The sequence below is a fragment of the Monopterus albus genome, unplaced genomic scaffold (assembly GCF_001952655.1).
Source record: "Monopterus albus unplaced genomic scaffold, M_albus_1.0 scaffold3.1, whole genome shotgun sequence".
NCBI lineage: Eukaryota > Metazoa > Chordata > Actinopteri > Synbranchiformes > Synbranchidae > Monopterus > Monopterus albus.
The window spans coordinates 6,817,034-6,839,381 of NW_018127883.1; the positions used below are offsets into that span (position 1 = coordinate 6,817,034).

Genomic DNA, 22,348 nt, shown 5'->3' on the forward strand with positions numbered 1-22,348 from the left:
AAGGGGGACCCCCCCCCCAGTCTGCCAATCCAGAGGCACTGTCCCCGACTACCATGTGATGTTGGTTGCAGAGGCATGTCAACCATGACACCCCCACAACATCCAGAGTTAAGGTACTCAGGATGAATCTCATCCACCCCCGGTGCCTTGCCACCAAGAAGCTTCTCAACTACCTCGGTGACTTCAGCTTGGGTGATTGACAAGTCCACCTCCGAGCCCCCGGCCTCTGCTTCCTCGTTGGAAGACGTGATACCGGGGTTGAGGAGATCCTCGAAGTATTCCTTCCACTGTCCGACAATGTCCCCATTTGAGGTCAACAGCTGCCCACCTCCACTGTAAAGAGTTTTGGCAGGACACTGCTTCCCCCTTCTGAGGTGCCGGATGGTTTGCCAGAATTTCTTCAAGGCCGACCAATAGTCCCTCTTTCATGGCATCACCAAACTCTTCCCAGATCTGTGATACCGGGGTTGAGGAGATCCTCGAAGTATTCCTTCCACTGTCCGACAATGTCCCCATTTGAGGTCAACAGCTGCCCACCTCCACTGTAAAGAGTTTTGGCAGGACACTGCTTCCCCCTTCTGAGGTGCCGGACGGTTTGCCAGAATTTCTTCGAGGCTGACCAATAGTCCCTCTTTCATGGCATCACCAAACTCTTCCCAGATCCGAGTTTTTGCCTCCACAACCACCCGGGCTGCAGTCCGCTTGGGCTTCCGGTACCTGTCAGCTGCCTCAGGTGTCCCTCGAGCCAACCGGGCTCGAAAGGACTCCTTCAGCTTGACAGCATCCCTTACTTCCGGTGTCCACCACTGGGTTCGGGGATTGCCGCCGCAATCCCCCTACATGGTCCACTCGGACTCAATGTCTCCAACCTCCCCCGGGATCTGGTCAAAGCTCTGCCGGAGGTGGGAGTTGAACATCTCTCTGACAGGGGATTCTGCTAAATGTTCCCAACGAACCCTCACAATACGTTTGGGTCTGCCGAGTCAGTCCAGCTTCTTCCCCCGGCATCGGATCCACATCACCACCAGGTGGTGATCAGTTGACAGCTCCGCCCGAGTGTCCAAGACGTACGGCCGAAGGTCAGATGAAACAACCACAAAGTCGATCATTGACCTCCGGCCTAGGGTGTCCTGGTGCCACGTGCACTGATGGACACCCTTATGCTTGAACATGGTGTTTGTTATGGACAAACTGTGACTAGCACAGAAGTCCAATAACAGAACACCACTCGGGTTCAGAACGGGGGGGCCGTTCCTCCCAATCACGCCCCTCCAGGTGTCACTGTCGCTGCCCACGTTAGCGTTGAAGTCCCCAAGTAGAACAACAGAGTCCCCAGTCAGAGTGTTTTCCAGCACCCTTCCCAGGAACTCCAAGAAGGCCGGATACTCTACACTGCCATTCAGCCCATAGGCACAAACGGCGGTGAGAAACCTATCCCAGGTGTGATGTTCAAATATATGAGCACAGATGACAAACTGTGAACCATTTGAACATTTGAATTAAAAAAATTCTAAATATTAATGAAAACATCAAAATAAAAAGTACAAGTATTTGTGTTGGTTGGCATTTAGTTGACCAAGGAGAGAGTTGGAGAACAACTGGCCGCAAGGCAGTATAAGAACATGTTGCCTAAAACTTGGCTAAAATCTTAGGGTTTTGGCTGTTACCTGGACAAACGAGCTTTGAGGTCCCAGAAGTTGAGATTGCCATCTACATCTCCAAGCACCAGAGTGTCACCTTTCCAAGCAATGCAGGCAATACTGCCCATACTACCCTGCAACACAGGCAGAGAAAAGATGTTTACTGCAAGAACATGTTATGTTATAAAGAAAGAACAGCTGCACATTTGTCCCCTACTCATAGGTTCCTAATTAACACACTAATTAATTAAGTCAAGCATTTGAAAGCTAAGGTAAACCTAAACATTCATTTAACAGTCTTGATTTGAATTTTGCCTTAATTTTCAACTGTTTACAGACACCAAACTATAAGGTTTACTGTCTACTAGCCACACTAATGAGCTGCTGTAATTGTATCCTCCAAGTACTGAGATAACCTATGTGAATTTGTTTTTAAATTATCTGAGATCCACAATCATCCTTCATATAATTATAAGATAAATATCAAGAAAAATTGTCATGATTTTAACTGGATAGTTAAAATAAATTTAATCCCAGCAGCATAAAAACACCTTTTCCCTTGAGCATAAAACAATATACATACATTCTACAGGAAAGTAATCTAATACGCCAAAAGAAAGAGCGCTGATATGTGAAGACATTAAGTGTCAGTTCACCTTCAGTACATGGACAATAGGACTCAACCTTTTAAGAGAATTTCTGTCAGTTTCATGAAAGAGATATAAAAAAAAATCATCTATCATACTGAAAGAACTGTAAAATCTTTGGGACATTCAAATGGGATACTCAAATCTTTAAGCAATAAATCTGCAGCCATCATGAAGATAAGGCCCTAAAATCCCCAGTTAAACCTCTAGTGTCTGTCTGAGTGGTATGAATAGAAAAACAGACTGCCTTACAATCCTATCTGCTGCATAGAAATGGATTTGAGAAATCGATATACTATAGTGCTTTTCCTTTAGAAAAGGCTGATGGCGCAAGATGAATAAAAAAAAAAGAAAAATAAAATCAAGGTTTGTGAAAAGGTCTCAAACTGTGCTATTTTTAATGACAAAACATGGGCATAAGGTGCTACTGCACCTACACTACAAATCAAAGGTTCGGACACACTTATGTCCAAACCTTTTAGTCTATAGCAAGACTTGGCTCCACACAATTACAAGTCAAAACAAGATAATGTGTATGGGAAAGTTCCTGAAGCCAAAGTCCAAAAGACTTGCCAAACAACAGCTTCAAGTTTATGCTAGTCAGTGGAAAATGAATGCCTGGGCAACTAAACACCTTTCTTTAATTTACAATCAAATGGTTCTTTGTTAGCAGTGACATTTTGACTTGCAAAGTAATAAAACATTGTGCTGCTATATTACCACATCTTTGTAGTCACCCAGGTGAAACAAACTACTGCTGTCCTCAGCAATAACATATGTTTTCTAGTCTGGCCATTTTGCTGTGAAAGTAAATTCATAGCTAGGTTACCAGGTAAATAAAAACCTATATTATCTTCCTGAGCATGAGTACCACTCTTAACCAGTAGGGAAAACAGGTGCAAAACAACATCTGGGACAAAGTGATGACACACTGATGACATTCAAAATCACACATAGTTCAGTTTATTGTTTATTCTAAACATGTAAAGCTGTAGAATTTAGCTTAAAAAACATCACATTGATTTCTTTCTGAGGCTGGCACATTTAGTTAAATTAAGTGTATTACTCACAAGCCCCACAAAAAACCTGAAGGACACAAGGTACAATGACTTTTACTTTATAGAGAAGTAAATTTTGCAGGTGCTGGCTGACAACCAGAAGGCAGTGATTCTTTCGAGCTTGACACAATGCAGATGTGTGATCAGAAAAACAGGGAAGTAATTGATGTGAAACACTGCTATCATCTTTCCAATCTCTTCGACACTGATAAAGAATAGTACATATTGCAAAAAACTATTTAACCTTTAAACATGAGAGATGATGCAAGAACAGACAAAGGGGACAACCATATGTTTTATCTAAAAAGAAGTGACTGAATTGATGAGGTGTGCAAAAATAAAGAACAGTATATAAGAGACAGTGCAGTCTACAATGCTGAAAGAAAATATTGATGAATAGTTTAGAGATGACTGATACATATGGGAAAGGAGAGACGCACAGTAAAAGTTATGCTACTGTAGGACATCCACAAAATGTAAACAAGGAGAAGAAAAGACAGATTTAAAACTGTATACAGACAGGATTAATGACATATTAAATTGAAAGGAGCAGGAGAGGTACAGTATGAAGTGGGTAGGCATTAGGGATGGGCATTTCAAGCTAAAATGCTATTCGATATTCACTGGGAACTATTTGACTATCTTTGAATATTCGAAAATCACTGCTTTGTGCAAGGGTCAAGGGGGATGACCTTGAAGTATTTCAGGAGAATATGAAGTTAAAAAGAGACAAAAATGACTCACATCAGGGGGAATCCGTGCACCATCTTTGACTGTGTTGCCCTCTACAGTGATATGGTAGACCTGCCCATCTGTGTCAGTGAATACAAAATGCTCCCTTGCTGAGATGGCCTGGCTGGTCTCTGACTTGCTTTCTGCATCCTGCAGGAGGCTGCAGTGGAGAAATCACACAAGCAGATAATTCTCTCAGATACGCATAACATGTTGGCATTTTTCCACTGGGTCCATTGTGAAATATTTGGACTTAGATATCTTGGTATTCAGTATTTCTGTATGTTGCTGATAGTGGTAATGCATTTACCATCTGCATATGATAACCCAGTTGTACAAATGCAAACATGAACTTAGACATAGAGCTCAACTGTATGTAAATGTTATTGCAACAATAATGTTGAGGCAAAAAAGATTGTTCCAGGTCACGTTTTCTGCAGCTGCAGTATCTTTGATATTTACACAATATAAGAACTAATTAGACTACTGGAATGTTGACTTCCGCTATCAAATAATTAATCAAATATAATAAGGGGTTAAAATGTTTTGGAAATAGAATGATTAGACGTTGAATTAAAAATAGAATTCCATGAATTGCAGTCAGTCTGGTGCTGGAAGATTGCATTCATGGAAGTCTAAAAAACATGTGGCACTCTGCCTTAGGGCTTTCTACCCTGACAAAAGGCTTTATAATGCTGACCTGATGACTGAGGATTCAACACTACTCTGCTCAGCATCTGACACTGTCTGTCGTGCCATTGCCTCCCTCGCTGCCATCTGCTTCTTCTTTAGACTCTTCAGGTTGTGGGATGGGGACCACTCCTGTTTTCACACACATACATACATACATAAGGTTGCTGTTACAGAAACAAACCATCCTCCACCACATTCACTGAAATAACAGAAAACAATTACAGTGTAAAAAGACAGAGACAAGAGGAAAGGGAAGTGATCTGCACATGCTCACACAAGAGAAACTGAGGTGATCAGGAGAACTGTATTCCCCAGCCGTAGTGGAACACTCTTGCGAGAGTCTGGTTAACTTGAGATTGATATCAATATGGAAATGAGACAGCAATAGAGAGCTGGGGGAGGCGGGTATGTATTATTAAGGTTAGTGGCGTTTTTATTTGCAAGGTGGATGATTGTACAGCTCCAATGTCCAGCATACAGTAAGTCTTCTTTTACGAGTATTTCTCTGGTCAAATGAAGCCAATGTTAGATTAGATAAGATAATCCTTTATTGTCATTGTAACACGTACAACAAATTTCTAGAGTGATTCCAGTCGGTACAGCAACAGAAAAAAAAAAATGCTAATCTTGCAAACATTTCCAGACTAATCTTTCAAGGGGCCAACACAAACACAAAAGTATGATACTATTAGTAAAAGAAGAAATCAACAACACTGACAGTGCGGTTTGTTAAAGTTACAGTATGCTTTATTTTTCAAATATTTTCTTAATAGAAACATCCCCCAAAACCTATCTTAATGGGGAGAATTTCTGTCAAAGGCTCCTGTGACTCATCAAACAATCTGGAGGCAGTGCAGAGATATTATAAAGGTTTCTGACCAGATAACTCTCTTAACCAATCAGAGAAGGCCACTGTCAGGGGCAGGAGCTCATGGCTGTCAATCAATACAGGAGCACACTTCAGCTCAACTGACATAACTACAGCTGTTTGACAGGCTAGCAAGCTGTTGATTCCAGTGTTAGCTGAGATAGCTACATGGAAAAGAAGGACAAAAAGAGAAAGTTAGGAAGAGAAAAGAAACCAACGAAACTGGACTTGGATCATAATCTTATATCATTTATATCTTTCACCCAATGAAGAGAGTTGACAGAAAAAATTACAAAGGCATTGGCATTATTTCTGCTTGACTGATAGTATAATAACAATTCAAACCATTATTACCCTTTGTGCTTGTAGCTAAATCATGCCAGAACATGTCATTTGCACTCCCAGTGTGACTGTAACAGCAGCTGGCTACGCTAAGGATGTCACCGTGTTGCTACTTTTAGTTATAGTAGTCTGTCAGTTACATCCAGGCAAGTTCATACACAAGCCACTGGTCTGCTGTTGCTGGTGAATCAGTTTGTGACCATGAATTAGATTATTTTGGTGCCTGCCAGCTAAATGTATTGTAGTCTCCACTAACTTGGTCATTTTTCCCCAGAGTCTGGCTCTGGGTCAGTGGTTTGGCGCCTGCTACAGCTGTGGTGATATTACTTTGCCATGTGTTGTTCTCTCAAGTTACTACAACGATACAGCTGCACTCGACAGTGTGTTTTATTCAAATTCAGATGTGTTTTCCAACAGCAAGTGTACTACTGTATATATGATAGAGTGTAAAAGTGTTATTTATGATGTGACCTTTTCAGGGTGCATTTGTTCTTTTCTCTGTCGATGCTCACAAATTGTGATGGCTGTAAATGTGTCGTGTCCATCTGCCATTTAGTGGAAGTTGCTGTGCGGTGTTTACTGTAGACATGAAGCAGGGCAGTCAGCTTGGTGAGTAACATTACAATATTTTAATGGCCATCAGTTGAATGCTGTCTGCTAACTTGGTGAATTTCTCTCCAAACTGTGACACTGTGTGACCGTTTGGTGCTCATGAAGGGATGGGTGGAGAGGAGCAAGCAGGGAGAGGGAGGGCTGGACATAGCAGAGTCTCATGCTTCATTAAGTGGACCGCAGGCAAAGCTGTGAAGGCACCACACTTCTGCAAGTCTGTGTTCTTCTTGTTCAACAGCTGTTTGATAAACTGCTCATACAGTCTGTTACTGGCTGATTGTTGCACTATGGAGTGGTCCTTCACATCCTCTACTCTGCCTTGTGTTTGAGAAGAAACCAGCCTCTCTCTCCCCTAAACAGACAGCAAAAAATGCAGTGGACAAGCAAAGCAGGATGGTCTGCATCAAACCATGAGGTTATGTTGGGCGATGGGTTAGGGAAGCATGGTGTGTACTGCTCATTAGGTTCCGATAGTCGAAATGCAGCTAGCTGTGACGGCATGAGAATGCATGAACACCTGTTTAGAAACATGTCATTTCTGTTTTATTTCAATTTTAATAGTATTTGTTGTATATTCTCCTTGTGTTGCTCCCAAACCTAGCTTGGAGAAAAAATGTTAGTATGTAGATTTGTCAGTACCAGTGCAGTAACAGTAGGAAAGTTCTTAGCCATCTCTCGGAGAAGTGTCCCCGTCCTGGTGTCCCACAGCTCCAGGGGTTTGTCTCTGAACACCACCACCAGGTACTGCCTAGAATGGGCATTACAAGCACACACATTCATTTTCAAAACATCCACTGTCCACTGCACCACTGTAAAAATTCTTGTATTTGTTGAACTCAAAAAGGGTCTCAAAAATTGGTATGTGGTTTGAAAGTGTAAATGCTGTCTGCCACCAAGTACAGTAATCTTTGTGTCAGATTAGCAACAAACAGTGACAGTATACAAAAGACAGCTGCTCTTTGATAACCTTTGGGAATGATTTCATTTCTCAAAAAAATGTGTGTTGACTTTAGGTGCATACTCATATTTTACTGAATATCTCAGTCCCATTAAAAGATGCAGCAATGATAAAACAAAAAAAGAGAAAATTAACAATACAATACAGTGTACAACATGTGAAGTTTTTTAGGGATAATAAAAAAATAAAGCAATACAGTTAATGGTGGGTCTGTGCTTTTTAAGTATTTTGGAGGCTTCCCTTAGAATTCCAACCTGGGTATTGGTATGGTATTAAAATGTGCAGAGATGGCTCCAGGCAGATAAGGTGATGGGCTCTGTGTAAATGATGTATAAATGTACAGTGTGTGTATCAGCTAAAAGCACTGGAGGACTATGTGGTATCGTTGGTATTTGGTTTTGCTTGTGGTGAGGACAGCAAACAACTCACTTGAGATGGGACACTTTAATCATCTCAATAGGTGGCTCATCGTTTCCTCGATCACCTCTGAATGCAAAACATCTCCCTGGAAAATACAATAGACAGAGAGAGAGAGGATGTGATGATGAAAGCCATCATCTCATTTCACTTTGGTGCTAGGGAATCCCTGTTTCACCTCTCACTGGAGCAGGGAGAGAAAACTTAATAATTGATTGTTTCCACTTGATCAAAATCCAATCATGTTGCTTTTCATTCACAACTTTTCTCCCACCAAAGCTGACATGATGCAGAGAGCCAAGGGGTCCCTTCAAGCGAAATAAGAATGGCCCTTCAAGTGTTCTGCAAAACATTTGCCTAAGGAAGTGCTGATCTGATTTTGCTTAGGATGCTTAGGAAGGTGGCCTATTTAAAATCTACAAGTCACAGAGCAGCCTGTGGTTGGGTGAGGGGGGTGACTTCCTACAGCTGTCTTATGACAGCAGTTAGCATGGTGTAAAGAAAACTCTGGAAACCTGTGGTGCACTCAAGCCCACTTATCCATTTCATCTTTTGTTTTCCATAATGTGAAGGATCATTTGTCCTGATTACAAAGTATCAACTATCTTATTTTACTTTTCAGATAATCAGCCTACAAATTCTAATCACCTGTGTTAAATCTGCATTCACAAATAGACACATGTACCTGTCAAAGTCTTGAATACAGTTCATGGTGCAACTATAGCATTCAAGTATAATAACTTAAAAGGTGCCTCAAAGTGATGAGCAAATGACACTAGCCATAATCATCCATGTGTAAATAATGTGTAATTATCTGCAAAATAATTATGTTGTACGAGGCAATGCAAACTGAGTTAAATACCACTTTTCAACACCAAGCTTTTCCAATTACTGCAACACACACAAAATCTTTTCATTGAATTGTCCATTCAGAAATGTCTGCCTTAGTAGATTAGCATCAGTCAATGCAGATCTTATTTTGGTGCTGTTCTATTTAAGGAGTTGTTTATGCAAAAATATTCTCACTTTCCATAAATAAATAAGATTAATGCACACTCAAGTAACAGGAACAAAAATCCACAAATCTGCCTGCATTCTTATGAATCTGGTATGGGATATGTACGTGCACCAGGAATCAGAATTTTGGTATAATAGTCATTCAATATATAAAAACATTGTAAGCATATGGTAAAAATAAAACTGCAGCTCAAATAAGTAGAATGAAAAACTATATTTGACCACTTATTCTTTCTGTAAAAAAGTCTAATCACTACCTGCTTTTTAAATCACACTGTCTCATTTTTATTTCTTCATACAAGTTGTAACTCGTAAATAAGATATCCTGGGAGCCACTGAACATTTTCAGTGTTTTATGGAGCTTAGCAAGCCATTACTCACCGTTTCCTCTTTCATTTTAGCGTTATGCTAGGCTAAACATGTCCCAGACCTAATTCATCTCTGTACTGAACACAAACTGATATTTATCTTCTCATTCAACTCTTGGTGAGACGTGACTACATCAGAAATGTGCGCCATGGCCAGGAGGACCACACAACCTGTATGCATTACCGATAGCTAAATGTCCAGTTAAGGACACTTCTGAGGATGTCAGCCACCTGAGTTCATTTGAACTTGTAAGAACAACAATTCAGTATATGTGTTTTGGAAAGAGTATGGGGCTGTAACCAAAGCCAGTGCCATGGACTGTTAGCTCTGAAAACTCTGGTCCTTAAGAGAGTCATTTAAAATGGACTCAGCCTTGTCACTGTCTTGAACGGGGAGAGTCTTTTGACTGATGCCATATTGTTTACTGTGTCCATGCTAGGTTCTCTAGGCAATAATTCAGGAGCTGGATAAGCATGACAAAAACAGGAGTGATATATGAAAATAATAAAATGCTTAGCAACTATTCATATTACAAAACTAGATATATAGTAATTCTCATATATAAATGCATAAACTGAAAACTAAAACTTCTTTTCACTGAAACCTTTAATCATCTCTTCCTGAGAACTCATTACATCCCGCTCAGCTTATTTTCCAATTCTCCTCTCTCTTTGGCACAGAAAATGTAGCATTTCCCCTGCTTCTCGCCAGGAGGTGGAGGAGGCACACAATGATAACACTATTGGTGCAGTAACTCTATAGACCCTTTAACTGGCTCAAGCAGGAATATAAGTTGCTCTGTAAGAGCTCAGGATAGGATCTCATTTTCAGAGTTAGGTGTCACCTAGTGGTTTAATCTGGACCTTAATTCGAGGACTGTGTACCCTGGAGGATAACAAAAATATTCTCTTAAAAAAACATATAGATACTGGACAGTAGATGAAAAGATAAAGTCAGAGGGTAAGAGACTTAAATTTCCATTTTCTTTGTCAATGAAGTTGCAGGAACCTTGAGCAAAACAGAAACCTCAAGAACATAGGCAAATATAAAAGTATCAATTGGCACCATTGAGTACAGGTGATAATGTGTTTGTAGCCCAATTCTATCAAAGGAACCTTCTAAAAGGAAAAGGAACCTTTTGGAACTAGAGAACTTAGTTCCTCTACCTGCTTTTCCACAGGTGGAAAGTGGGTTTAAATATAGTTCTGGGGCATAGCTCTACCCCACACAAAAGTCCATAGTTGGAGGGGGGGGCGACTTTCTGAAGGTCCAAGAACTAACGAGCCGAGACCTGCAATGCTGAGCATCACTGAACAGTGAAATACCACATTCTTACAACTCTACTGCCGACAGTGTAGCTTCTAAGTTTGCAGGCAATTTGTTTAATCTTCCCAGGACTTTGGCCCTGCTGTAGAAATCCAAACCCCAATGCGCTTGAGGGATTTTTACCACAAGGAAAGTTCTTGGACTTTAGTTCCTGGCAACAAAAATTGCCAGAAACTTTCCGGTGGAAACACACCTTGTTTGTGTGTGCCTGGTATTACTCTAACTGTGGGGACTGAAGTTGTTTACCACCAGATGCCAGTCCCCACTATGTAAATCATTGACTTTTAGGGTGAAAACTTATTTAAAGTTAGGGTGAGCTAGGTTTAGGTAAATCTCCATGATATGAATGAAAGTCAGCATAAAGACTACATGAGGAATACTAACAAACGTGCATGTGTGTAAGCCTCTCACCAGTAGGCAGGTCGACATGCTGCAGTTCATTTCGCACCAAGCCCATGTTGTTGGGAGCAGAAGTGGCAAAAGACAGGAAACTGGTAAGACTCACCCATTCAATTCCCCTATGAAAAAAGCACACACACACAATTTTATGTAGTTAAACAAACACTACTACTATCTAATACTTGCTGTGTAGCTCTTCCACTACATCCTAGCAAGCAGTAAGGTAAATGGTACACCTAAAACTGCTACAAAAATCCAAAAGCAAGGCAAAAGAAAAAAAAAAGTACAGCAAATCAAGCCAGCAAGTGTGAGATATGAATATTTTTGAGAAGAGGGCCCAGCTCAGGGAGCACAAACCCCACTGTAATGAGATTATAAATAGCCACATGATTAATTAGTTGATTTCCCCAGTAAATGTAAATGAGATGCTAAGTAGCCTAGGTCTCTTTTGGCTTGGGTGTGCTGGGGCAGGGGCTGCTGGACTCATTTCCATAACCACCTCTGCTCTTCCTACTACACAAAACACACAACTTTGAACTTAGTATTGCACTCTATGTCATAGCACTAGAAATAAATACACTGCTCTACATTCATCTAGACAGGAACCAAAAAAAGGGAGGATGTTTTCAAGAGAAGGCTCTGATCTGATGGAATTACTTGGATGTGGATTTTTTTAATTTGTGTCCTTTTATTTGCTCTACCTTTGATTATATGGACATTTATAAAACACAAGGGGTTCAAATGCACCAAAGCAGTGTGCAACATCAAGCAAATAAACCGTGTGATATGTTAAATACTACATGTAGTAGGTGAGCTCAGGGAACAGCAGCGAGAAATGAAAAGATGGCTGCTGTCACGAGAGAGTAGAGCAAATTCACAGTGACATCGAAAACCAGGCAGAGACAACCAATGCCTAATCGCTCACTTTAATCCACACATACACCCATTTGCACACGAAGAGGCAGCTGCCGAAATTTCAAGTCGCTTGTGTCACATAGCTCATTAAAGTTTGCTGGAAACTTGCATTTGTGGACACCAACTTCTCTCATTAAAGAAAACCTGGCTCTACTTGAACGAATGGTGTTTTCTCAAAATCAATCTCTTAACGGCGTTAATAGATTCAATCTCGTGCTTAATTAATCCTGGTGAAATAGTTTTGCAGCTCGTTGGAGAATACTAACTAATGAAGCACAGCCTGGTCTTTGCTGATGTTTGGCTGTGGTGTAGCTCAGAAAGTGGTGCAGGGTTCAGACTGTATCAGTTTTCACCTTTGATGTGTGATTGACAGCTTGATTGGCTCGATTTCCACCTACACCAAATAATTCAGTTCAAATTACAATGGAAATTTATATTTATATGAAGAATGCAGAAATCAGAAGAGCCTTCTCCCAGCAGACATTTTGGCGTGTCACAGCACAACAAAAGAATAACTATTAATAATGATGGCTCTGTTCTGCTCAGGTGTTTCAAGGAGTCAGCATGCACAATGCCAGAGCTCTACCTTGTTAGTAACACCTGTGTTTGACTTTTTGTCAGACAGTGATAGTGGAGCATATTTGTTATTTTTAATTGGACAAATACAGCACTACACTTACTATATCTTAACTGTTACATCAGCAGCTCTGGGGAGATACAGATGAGTGACTAGAAACAAAACAATAACAAAAAAAAAAACCCCAGAATAAATGAGTGTCTCTTCCAGGATGACAGTGCCCCCATCTATAGTGCAAAATGGGTCACTGAATGGTTTGATGAGTATGAAAATGATGAATCATATATGCTATGGCCTTCACAGTCACCAGATATCAACCCAACTGAACACTTAAGGGAAATGTTGCTCCCCCGCGTTGGAACATCTAGTACCACCATCAAAACAACAAATATCTTTTGGAGAAATAGTGTTCATCCTTTCAGAGTCCAGAAACTTGCTGAGTCAATGTCAAGGCAATTGTCATCACTCTGTACATAACAATGAACATCACTAGTCTAAAGCAGGCTTCTTCTTTCTACCCCAAATACAGACACACACAGAGTAAAATATAGGTCTTGTAATGCCATTTATTAGGTTGTTGTAAATCATTTTTTTGCACAATATGCAAAGCTGGTCTTAGCTCCCTCTGCGTTCACCCACACTTCAGGAAACAAATTCATCATTCAAAGTTTTTTGGGATAAATATACAGAGGTATCACTCCAGTATTTTTGTCAGATCCATGATACTGCTTCATTTTTAAGCATCCTTTGCTTGACGGCAGTATATGGTGACAGAATGTTTCTGCACTGAGCATCATATGTAAAGCATGCGCTTAGCATTTGGTCTTTGTTTTCTCATGTTGACCATATGTTTAACCATTTAATCTATATTAGCATTTGGTCTTTGTTTTCTCACATTGACCATATGTTTAACCATTTAATCTATACTCAGCTGAAGCCCTCTTAGAAAACATTCAGATAAAACCCCTACAAAGTAAACATGGAAGTTATTTCTCTTTAATATACTAGAGCTGATATGGCACTCTAATTATAGAAGTGTTAACTTCCTCTGAAAACTCTAATGACCCTGAAAATTATCAAATGATAATCAATTTGCCTTGAGCTGACTGACTGGCCCCTGGGGCTCATCTAGCATTTTATTTTAACACCATTTCATCTAAAGAGTACCACGTACACTTCACCATTGAGAACTGAACTGCGAAAAATGTTCTGCATGGTCATAAACATTTAACTACACAGAAACAAAAGTCTTACCTGACTTCACAAGAGTGGACACTGAGTTCTTTATGGAGAACACCACTGGTCAGGTTATAGACCAGTACTGACCCAGTACTGGTTCCTGAGAACAAGAGAGCAGAGAAGAGAAAGCACAACACATAAAAATGTGAGATGGAGAGAATGGTGAGAAGCCACAAGCCATACATACTTCTCCTAGTAGCCTGTAGCCTCTAATGGGATCAGAGAAAAGGTGTTTGTGTGACACCCCTGTGTGTTCCCTGTCAATGCAGCAGATGTGGAAAGAGGCAGTACATTAAACTCTGTGTCACTCAGTTTACTTCCTGAGAACACTGCAGTGTTTCATCTGCTGCTAGGAAAAACAGCACAACAGCTCTATCCCTCCCCAAACCACACATGAATAAATACTGCAAATGACATTTGACCCTGACTGGAAACTCTAAGGAGGTTTGATACAGCGATACAGTGAAAATCATATCAAAATCAACATACGTTATTTTTGACATTTACCTATCTGGGGAAAGTTTCCAACTATAATAAGTTAAAATCAACTTATAACCAACTTACATCTTTTTTTAGCATTTGCAGGGAATGTTGATGTTTCTTAGCAATGACCTAGTTCAAAATCACAATCAAAACAAATTCATACTAAGAAGTTCGACTGGAGCATCACAGCAATTTTGCACCTTCAATGATGTCACATTTTAACTTTTCTTGTACAGGATATAAGAGCCCATTTTTGCTCAGTTAGTCAATTGTGTGCATTGGTATTGTGAGAACTGTACACAGATTACATGGATGTTTGTTTTAAATCACTTATTTTATATTCTGAAAAATATGCAAAAAGCATTTGCTATTTATGAAACCTTTCCTTAAACAATTACAACGGCATATATAGAATTTCTATAGAATGCCATGGGTTGCCCGTGAGGGCGGCGCATATGCACACAGCGGCCCGGGGCCCTCGGCCCTTGGCTCCAAACAAAATTTTGTTATAAGTGTCACAATGTTACAATGACAATAAAATAAAGCTTCTTCTTCTCAGAATTACCACATCATGGTTGTATGACTCTACCAACCAGTCAAATTACAGTTTACATGCAAATCTGCCCGGACCCGTATAATATACAGTGCCTATAAAAAGTATTCACCCCTTTGGATGTTTTACACTATGTTTGATTTTATAAATCAATCATGGCCAATATGATTTGGCTTTTTTGACAAGAAAAAAACCCCATTTCAATTGCAATTTCTTATTGCAATCACTTATTTCCTATTACATATTTTTATTTAATTGACATTACTTTGTAGAAACCTGTTTTCACTTTGACATTAAAGAGGTTTTTTGTAATTTTTCTGTCAAAAAAGTAAAATTATATTGACCATGATTGATATATAAAATCACTAAAAGGGTAAAACATTCAAGGGGGTGAATACTTTTTATAGGTACTGTATGTAGGGAAGACGAAGACAATTAATAAAAGATATTAAATTCATGTTTGGCAAAATGGAAGTTATCATTATACTGACATGTACAGTATGATTCCAGTGAATAATTTCAATTGAGAAACATGCCATCTTCACTTACAGACTCTTCTTATAGAGTAGTACAGGGGAGTGATAGAGTTTGTCTCCTTGTCCTTGAATCCAGATGGATGTTTGAGCCAAACCTGAATAAATATCCTCTTGGGTAGCAATGGAATGGACATGAGGTCACAGTAACATTGATATTCGATCCCCAAAATCAAATGTAATCAGTTCACTTTTGGGTCCAAGTGGGCATTTGTGCCAAATCTGAAGAAATACCCTCAAGGTATTCCTGAGATATCATATTCATGAGAATGAGACAGATTGATGTATATCCTGAAAACATAATGACTCTGGCAATGGCTGTCACCAGAACAGAGCCATAGCAAGCAATTGTAAAGAGCACAAGATTTTTATCTTATAATCTAAGATAAAAATCACAGCAATTAAAATAATTACTCAATTAAGAAGCATGGCAAACAGCTCTGCAGCAGATGTCAAGGCAAATCAGAAGTTCATTATGATGCCTTGAAAATGTTTAGTAAGGTTTGGGGGACTATACTTTTATGTTTGTGGTGAATGTGGGCAGATGCAGAAATGCATTTGTTTTTATAATTATCCTGAGTGTGATGGAACTGTCCATCTGCAGAGGACAGCTCAGTCTGCACTGGGCTTCAACTAGAGGACCACATGCTGAAAAAACATCTGGAGGTAGTGACAGACAGTACTGCATGTGTGCGTCTTTCCCTCTTGCTCCCCATGTAGCTGATAGATGGCATGTAGTGTAGGACTGAATGATCTCTCAGTAAAGATGTCAGGTTGAGATAAACATATACCTGTTACCTCACAACCAACATTTGTTTACGTGAATCAATAGTGATCAAGAAGAGCTGTTGCTCCATATGGCCGTAAAGTTGGCCTTAAAGTTGGCATCAAGAGTATTTTTAAACTGTTTTATTTGATTCTGGGACAGATACTTGATACATGACAGTAAATGGAAAATGTTCTATTCACCCACAAAAGACTGTAGGGTGTAAGAATCAGAAGCTAAATTCAGGTCAGCCATTCATCAGACAGACCACTCAGAAGATGCAGGTTACTATGGGAGCAGCATTCTGAATCCTGCTCAGTTTTCACTTTCCTGTTGATTTGGCTAGTGTTAAAGAAAAAATAAATGAGGTTAAAAAAAAAACCCTTCTTTCCTCTTTCTTGAGAAAAAGAGTAGAAGATTGACAACTATCATTTCTAGCCGTTAAATATAATCATGCAGGCCGGCCTAGTTAGTTTCGCTGAAGACTAGAAACAGACGGAAACAGTTCTGTCCAAAAGGTAAAAAAAAAAAAAAAAAAAAAAAAAAATCTACCTACATATAAAGCTCTGTTGCATACATATGTTTTTGTTTAATCCATAAAAAACTGTAAAATATCAAGCTGTGTTTTTATGAGAGGTTTTGTACTCAACAATTCCTTGGCCCGCCATAGTCACTCCCAAGTTTCTGCTGGTTGTCTGGCAAAGCCACAGTAGCAACAACAAAAACAAGTCACTGCTCCAGGCCAAGAAATTATTAGTGAGCCTAACAGGTGGTGGGTATGTGAAATTTGTTACTTTGGACAGAGCCAGGCAAACAGGTTCTCTGTTTCCAGGCTTTATGCTAAACAAAGCTAAGTGGCTGCAGATACATACACACTTTAAACTAAATTAGTGATGACCTCCCATAGTGTATAAAATTTCTTCTGCGAAATCACAGAGCACTGAGGAAATTATGTGGCTGTGACAATCACTGAAAAAATGAAAAGCCTCCACAGATTAAGCACTATAGTTTTGTACATCTGCAGTACTTGTTCAACAATACTAAAGCACATAAAACTCTGCAACCGATAATGTGTTTGTTTCTTACACATGCCATCTCAATTTTCAAAATGAATGACTAACTTAAACTTTTTACAGTAGTAACGTTCCTTATCCAAATCATATCAATACATTCATTGGACTGTTTTTCGCCCTAACATTAAATTTGGTGGCAATCCAAAAAAATAACAAGCAAGAAAGTACAGATGATGGCAGAGGCAGAATATTCCCTCTTGAACTGGACTCCATAAATAAGTGCAAGGTGGGAGAGGATAATGTGTACCCCAGACTGGAGGCTTTGAAAAGATTCATTTGTGGACTCCAAACATTATTTATATTTCCTTTGTAAGAACTGAAGCTGAGAATGAAAATCAGTCAGTTCAATTATTTTTTTTTGCTGTTGAGGTGCATGCATCAATAACTACATTTCTATCAGTATCTATTTCTCACATTTTGTAATTAAATTATGTTCTTTATTCTACTCATGATGGTGTTTCACTTTGCAGATTCAAACAATGTAGCAAAGAATAGCTATCAGGCAAGCACAAATAAATAGTTTGCCAGATGATTAGAAACCATGTCAGTTTGTCAGTGTACATATCAATGAAAAGCAAGGCTCTGGGTCTTATACCTGTCTGCAACAAAGCTGTCTTGTCTCACACAGATTACAACTTTTTACAACTAAACAGCAGTGCTTCTGGGTAGCTAGGTTGGCTGCATAGGTTCTGTTAACTTCCCTTTAGAGTCCAAGAGCAAGGAATACTGCCAAAAAAAAAAAAACTGTAAAGAGAAAAAGAGAAAACTGAGACAGATATCCATGCCTTCTGTCCAAATATAAAATAAAATGTGGATAGCAATTTCAATCCCCAGTGCTTTCACACCATCAGCAGTGAGCTCATCTCTTGCTTTATTTGCACCTAGTGGAAGGTGTTAAAACTCACTTTCCCTTGACTGTTACTGCATCACTGAAACTCAGTAAGTCCTCTTTTTAACTCAGTTACACATTAGACAGAAACCTAATGCTTACTGAATGTTGACAGAAGCCAAGAAAGAGACTACGAGTATTACCAAGGACTCATCCATGGATCACTTTATCAGATGTAGTCTCTGGGGGCTTAGTAAACAGAAGAGGTGACAGAATGCCAGTGCCTGCCAGAACACCCGTCACAGTACAAATTTCAGCATCATTACTGAGAAGGTGACAAGTGCAACAGTAAAATAGAAATGTATTCAATTTATAAAGCAGGACAGTGACACCCTATGCCAATTTTTATTGTCCGTGTAACTCCTACAGTATACTCCAAAGTGTGCTACTCTAACAAAATGGCTATAAAAGAAATAAACTAGCCACATGATATATTTTTAACTAATCATACTTCAGCTTTTAAATCACAGCAGAGATGGTGTCCTCCTATCTAAGTCCCCAATGTAACTTTCCAGTCCCCCAAACTTATAACTCACAGCCTAGTCCACAGGAAGTGGAACAAAAGGCAAATTTCAATAAAGCAGCTACAGACTGTTTAACTATTTGACTCTGCAAGATGACTATGGGGACTTGACAAACGATGTGCATAAAAAAACGCAATCGCCCTTTTCTAGTTTTAGATTCAGAACACCACTGGGAACCACCTGTGCCGAGTCAACCCCACACCATCTGTGACGTGATAGGCTCCTACTGCGCCCACTCCAGAGTCACACAGATTGTGAGAGGAAAACAAACAACTGCAGGTCTCTGACTGATTAACTGTTTTTGAAATGGCTGTTTTAGGGAGGCTGGGGGTGTTTTTTTCCCCTTTTGGTAGATTCCCTTTCACTGCTGTCAAACATATCAAAGACAAACCTGTTAATGAGTGCATTTACATGGACATGAGTATCCTGGTCTATGAGCATCCTTGTCACAATTTTTTTTAAGTATCCTGTCTTTTGTGTTAGTGCAATTTCCACTGTAGACAACAGAGGAGTTGACATTAGCTATCCCTGTCCAGCGGATACTGATCCTCCAATGGGCGATACATCAACTCCATGTATCAATAAGTTGCCTAACAATTGTTAACATTAGTGTATACATGGTAACCTCCCTCGTTTTCATTAAGAAAAACAAATACATATAGTTACCAAACATTTCTTAATTTTATATATATAAAATAGAAGATGAGGAAGCTGAGGAGGCTGAAGATATGCACGTCCATGTAAACACACTCAATAAGAGAGAGAACAGCAGTGGTTAACCCTTAAAGCCTTTCAAAACTATTGCAGTCATTACTGAATTAAGTAATAATGTGTAGTGGACTTTGGAGATCTGTGTTCCACCACCGTGGATGTGATGCACATATCAGAGAAAAAAGAAACCCAGTATAAACAGTTGTAAGTTGTATAGGTTGAAGGTGTTATCCTGCTTGTCTGTAGGTCTAAGGGAGGCAATCAATCTTTAAGGTATGATTAATTTATGTGGGCAATGTCAGGGATCTGTGTGTAGCCTATTTTTCAGCTTGACAACTAAACTGAAGGATTGCAGTGTTGGGGATAGAACAGTAGCATGACTGGGCCATAAATGGAAGTCGGGGCACTACTGTGGACACACACACACACACAGAAAGCAACAGACAAAAAAGATAAAACGGATATTATATGCATAATTCTACTGTTAGTTATCCATTAAAATCAAGACTTCTATAATTTCATGCATCATTATTGTGAGGAAAAAATAAGGGAAAAACATCTGAAAAAATGTAATTGCTGATCTAAAAAAATGGATCTGAACTTTCACTGCCCCTCTCCCTCTGCAGGTGTTTTCAAGAGGGCAACAGATTAAGTTTATGCCTTTGAATAATTTTCTAAGACTGCACAGTTGCTGTCTATGAACTGCTACTCTCTCAATTTCTGCTTCAAGAGAATCAAATTCACAAATGCACTCTTACTGGTGTGTGCATCTCCTTTGAGAAATCATTTCAAATTCAAAGATGGGAATTTGCAATATGTTAACAAAAGGCTCAACAAAAGTATCAGCAAGTTTGAAAACACTTTGAAACCCCCTAAAGAGTTAACTGTCCTAAAGAGCAGAACATAAGAAAAGTTTTAAATCCAAATTTAAAGGGATACCTACTTTGGGAAACGCTGTGATTTGCTGACCTGAACATTCTGAAAAGTCTCATTCACAATGACAGTTCACTTAGGGAGAACGTACGAATGAATACATCTGATAATTGTGCTGCTGTTCTGAGGTAAAGGTCTGCTTGACTTAATACGTGCCTTCATCAGTAGCTGTTAATTTCCTGTTTCATGATGAACTGATGTTTGAGGTCTTGGTATGCAAATTAGTTTCAGTGTTTATTATGTCTTATTTTTCTGTCTCAAACCACAAGCAATTAAAATGTGTAGCTGCAGCTGGAGAATCATTCAGCCCCGTGTCCTCACAATGCACTCCTCACTCACAGGATGTTTTGTGCTCTCATCACTGGCCAGCAACATTTCATAAATCAAAGCAGACAAGGTTCTTCTTCTCAACGCCCCAGACTTGGGGTAGTTACAGATGAAGGCATGAAGGATGGCAGCCACTTATACAGAGGACATTTTGACAAAATACAGTGTCAAAAGAACAAATATACCACCAAACACACCCAAACTATCAGGGTGGAATTTTCATACAAATTAAATATGTTTATGCTTTATTTAATTATTAAATATGTAAACAGTTTTTATGAAAGTGGTGTACTTAAAATACATTTGAGGGACTTAATACTTCTAACTCCACTACAGTTCAATGGGAAATGCTGTAATATTCACTCCACTACATTGTAATATCCAACTATTTGAAAGGAGGCTACTCTTCATCGGTACTTTTACCTTTGCTACTTTAAGCACATTTTGCTCATAATACTCTTTGTGTGTAATCCCAAATACCTCATCTACCACTGGTAAATATCATTTAATGGGCATTAGGTCAAAAAGCTACAATGGTATAGTATCACTCAGTCTAAACTTTCACATGTCGTGGTACAAGGAAAAAGAAAGGAAATACAGGAAACGTGTGCAGCAAACAGCCCTATTCCACTACTGCAGTAATCTAAATTATGCCAATATCAGCTCATGGTGTGATGGTGTGGGGTTCTTCGCTGGTGACACTATCTGCAATGTATTCAGAATTCAAACTGCACTTAAACAGAATGGCAACCGCAACATGCTGCAATGACATGCCATCCCAAAAACAAGAGAAAAAGAAAAACCGCTGAATGAGAAGGTGTGTTCAAACTTTAGATTGGTATATAGGTATGTGCATGTTCGCTGCTGTAGCTTTGACAGAAGAAGCAAAATAAAACAAATATGACAACTGAAGCTGTATGCATGTGAATATTACTGAGACAGTTTCATTGACTTTTACAAATCATGTCATTCATTTTTCATACAGTTCAAGTATATGATCTAAACTGTCTTAGTACACTCATGACATGTTTTTTCAGTGTGGATACACTAATGAAGCTGCAAATTCTGGGATTCACTGACATTCTCCCCACTGCTTACACACAAGATCTTTCTCCAGTATGAATTATTTTATGTCAGCAAGAGGTTCTTAGGTCTACAACAGTAGAATTATTCAGCATTAGCAAGCATTGACCCATACATAAGATTCAGCTTTATCTAAGAGGATTTTGCAGCCACTAAACTAAATAAGCAGCATGTAGTAGTCATGAAGTGTTTACGAATCTTCGGTAAAACTATTTGTTGACATGACTGTCACAAAGAAAAGCCACACACACACACACACACACACACACACACACACACACAAAAGCAGTTCATATGTCGTTGGTTTTCTCTTTGAAATGCAGCAATGATGCAACTGAGTTTAATCTGAAACAATGTGATGAAACAAAATCACATACTGGACACGAGTGCAAAAATTACTGCACAGAAACTAAAGGCACACCTTGGTCCAAACTTTGAGGAAAAACTGATAACGATGCTCTCACATTATGAGCTCCATATTGTTTGATGAATGCTATATATTACTTTCTCCATTTCTCTCTCTCTTCCCCTTTACAGAGAATCCAGTATTTCATGCAGATGAGTTGAGTTTTGTGTGTCAGTGGTGCATTATTACGTACCCACAGCCAACAGGGGTTGGTAGTGATTGATATTTTTGGTGGTAAGAGGTGGACACATGCGGATG

The 22,348-nt window shown here is 39.3% G+C and overlaps 1 protein-coding gene across 1 annotated transcript in view; it reads right to left on the reverse strand.

Annotated features, from left to right (window-relative positions):
• Positions 1 to 22,348, reverse strand: part of wdr11 (WD repeat domain 11) — a 53,676-nt gene that overhangs the window by 12,636 nt on the left and 18,692 nt on the right. Inside the window, exons 11-18 of the mRNA XM_020601300.1 lie at positions 22,284 to 22,348; positions 13,825 to 13,909; positions 11,091 to 11,197; positions 7,980 to 8,055; positions 7,232 to 7,340; positions 4,778 to 4,899; positions 4,090 to 4,237; positions 1,668 to 1,774 (exon numbers count right to left, since the gene is read on the reverse strand). Coding sequence (XP_020456956.1) covers positions 1,668 to 1,774; positions 4,090 to 4,237; positions 4,778 to 4,899; positions 7,232 to 7,340; positions 7,980 to 8,055; positions 11,091 to 11,197; positions 13,825 to 13,909; positions 22,284 to 22,348 — 819 coding nt within the window. The remainder of the gene's footprint in view (positions 1 to 1,667; positions 1,775 to 4,089; positions 4,238 to 4,777; positions 4,900 to 7,231; positions 7,341 to 7,979; positions 8,056 to 11,090; positions 11,198 to 13,824; positions 13,910 to 22,283) is intronic.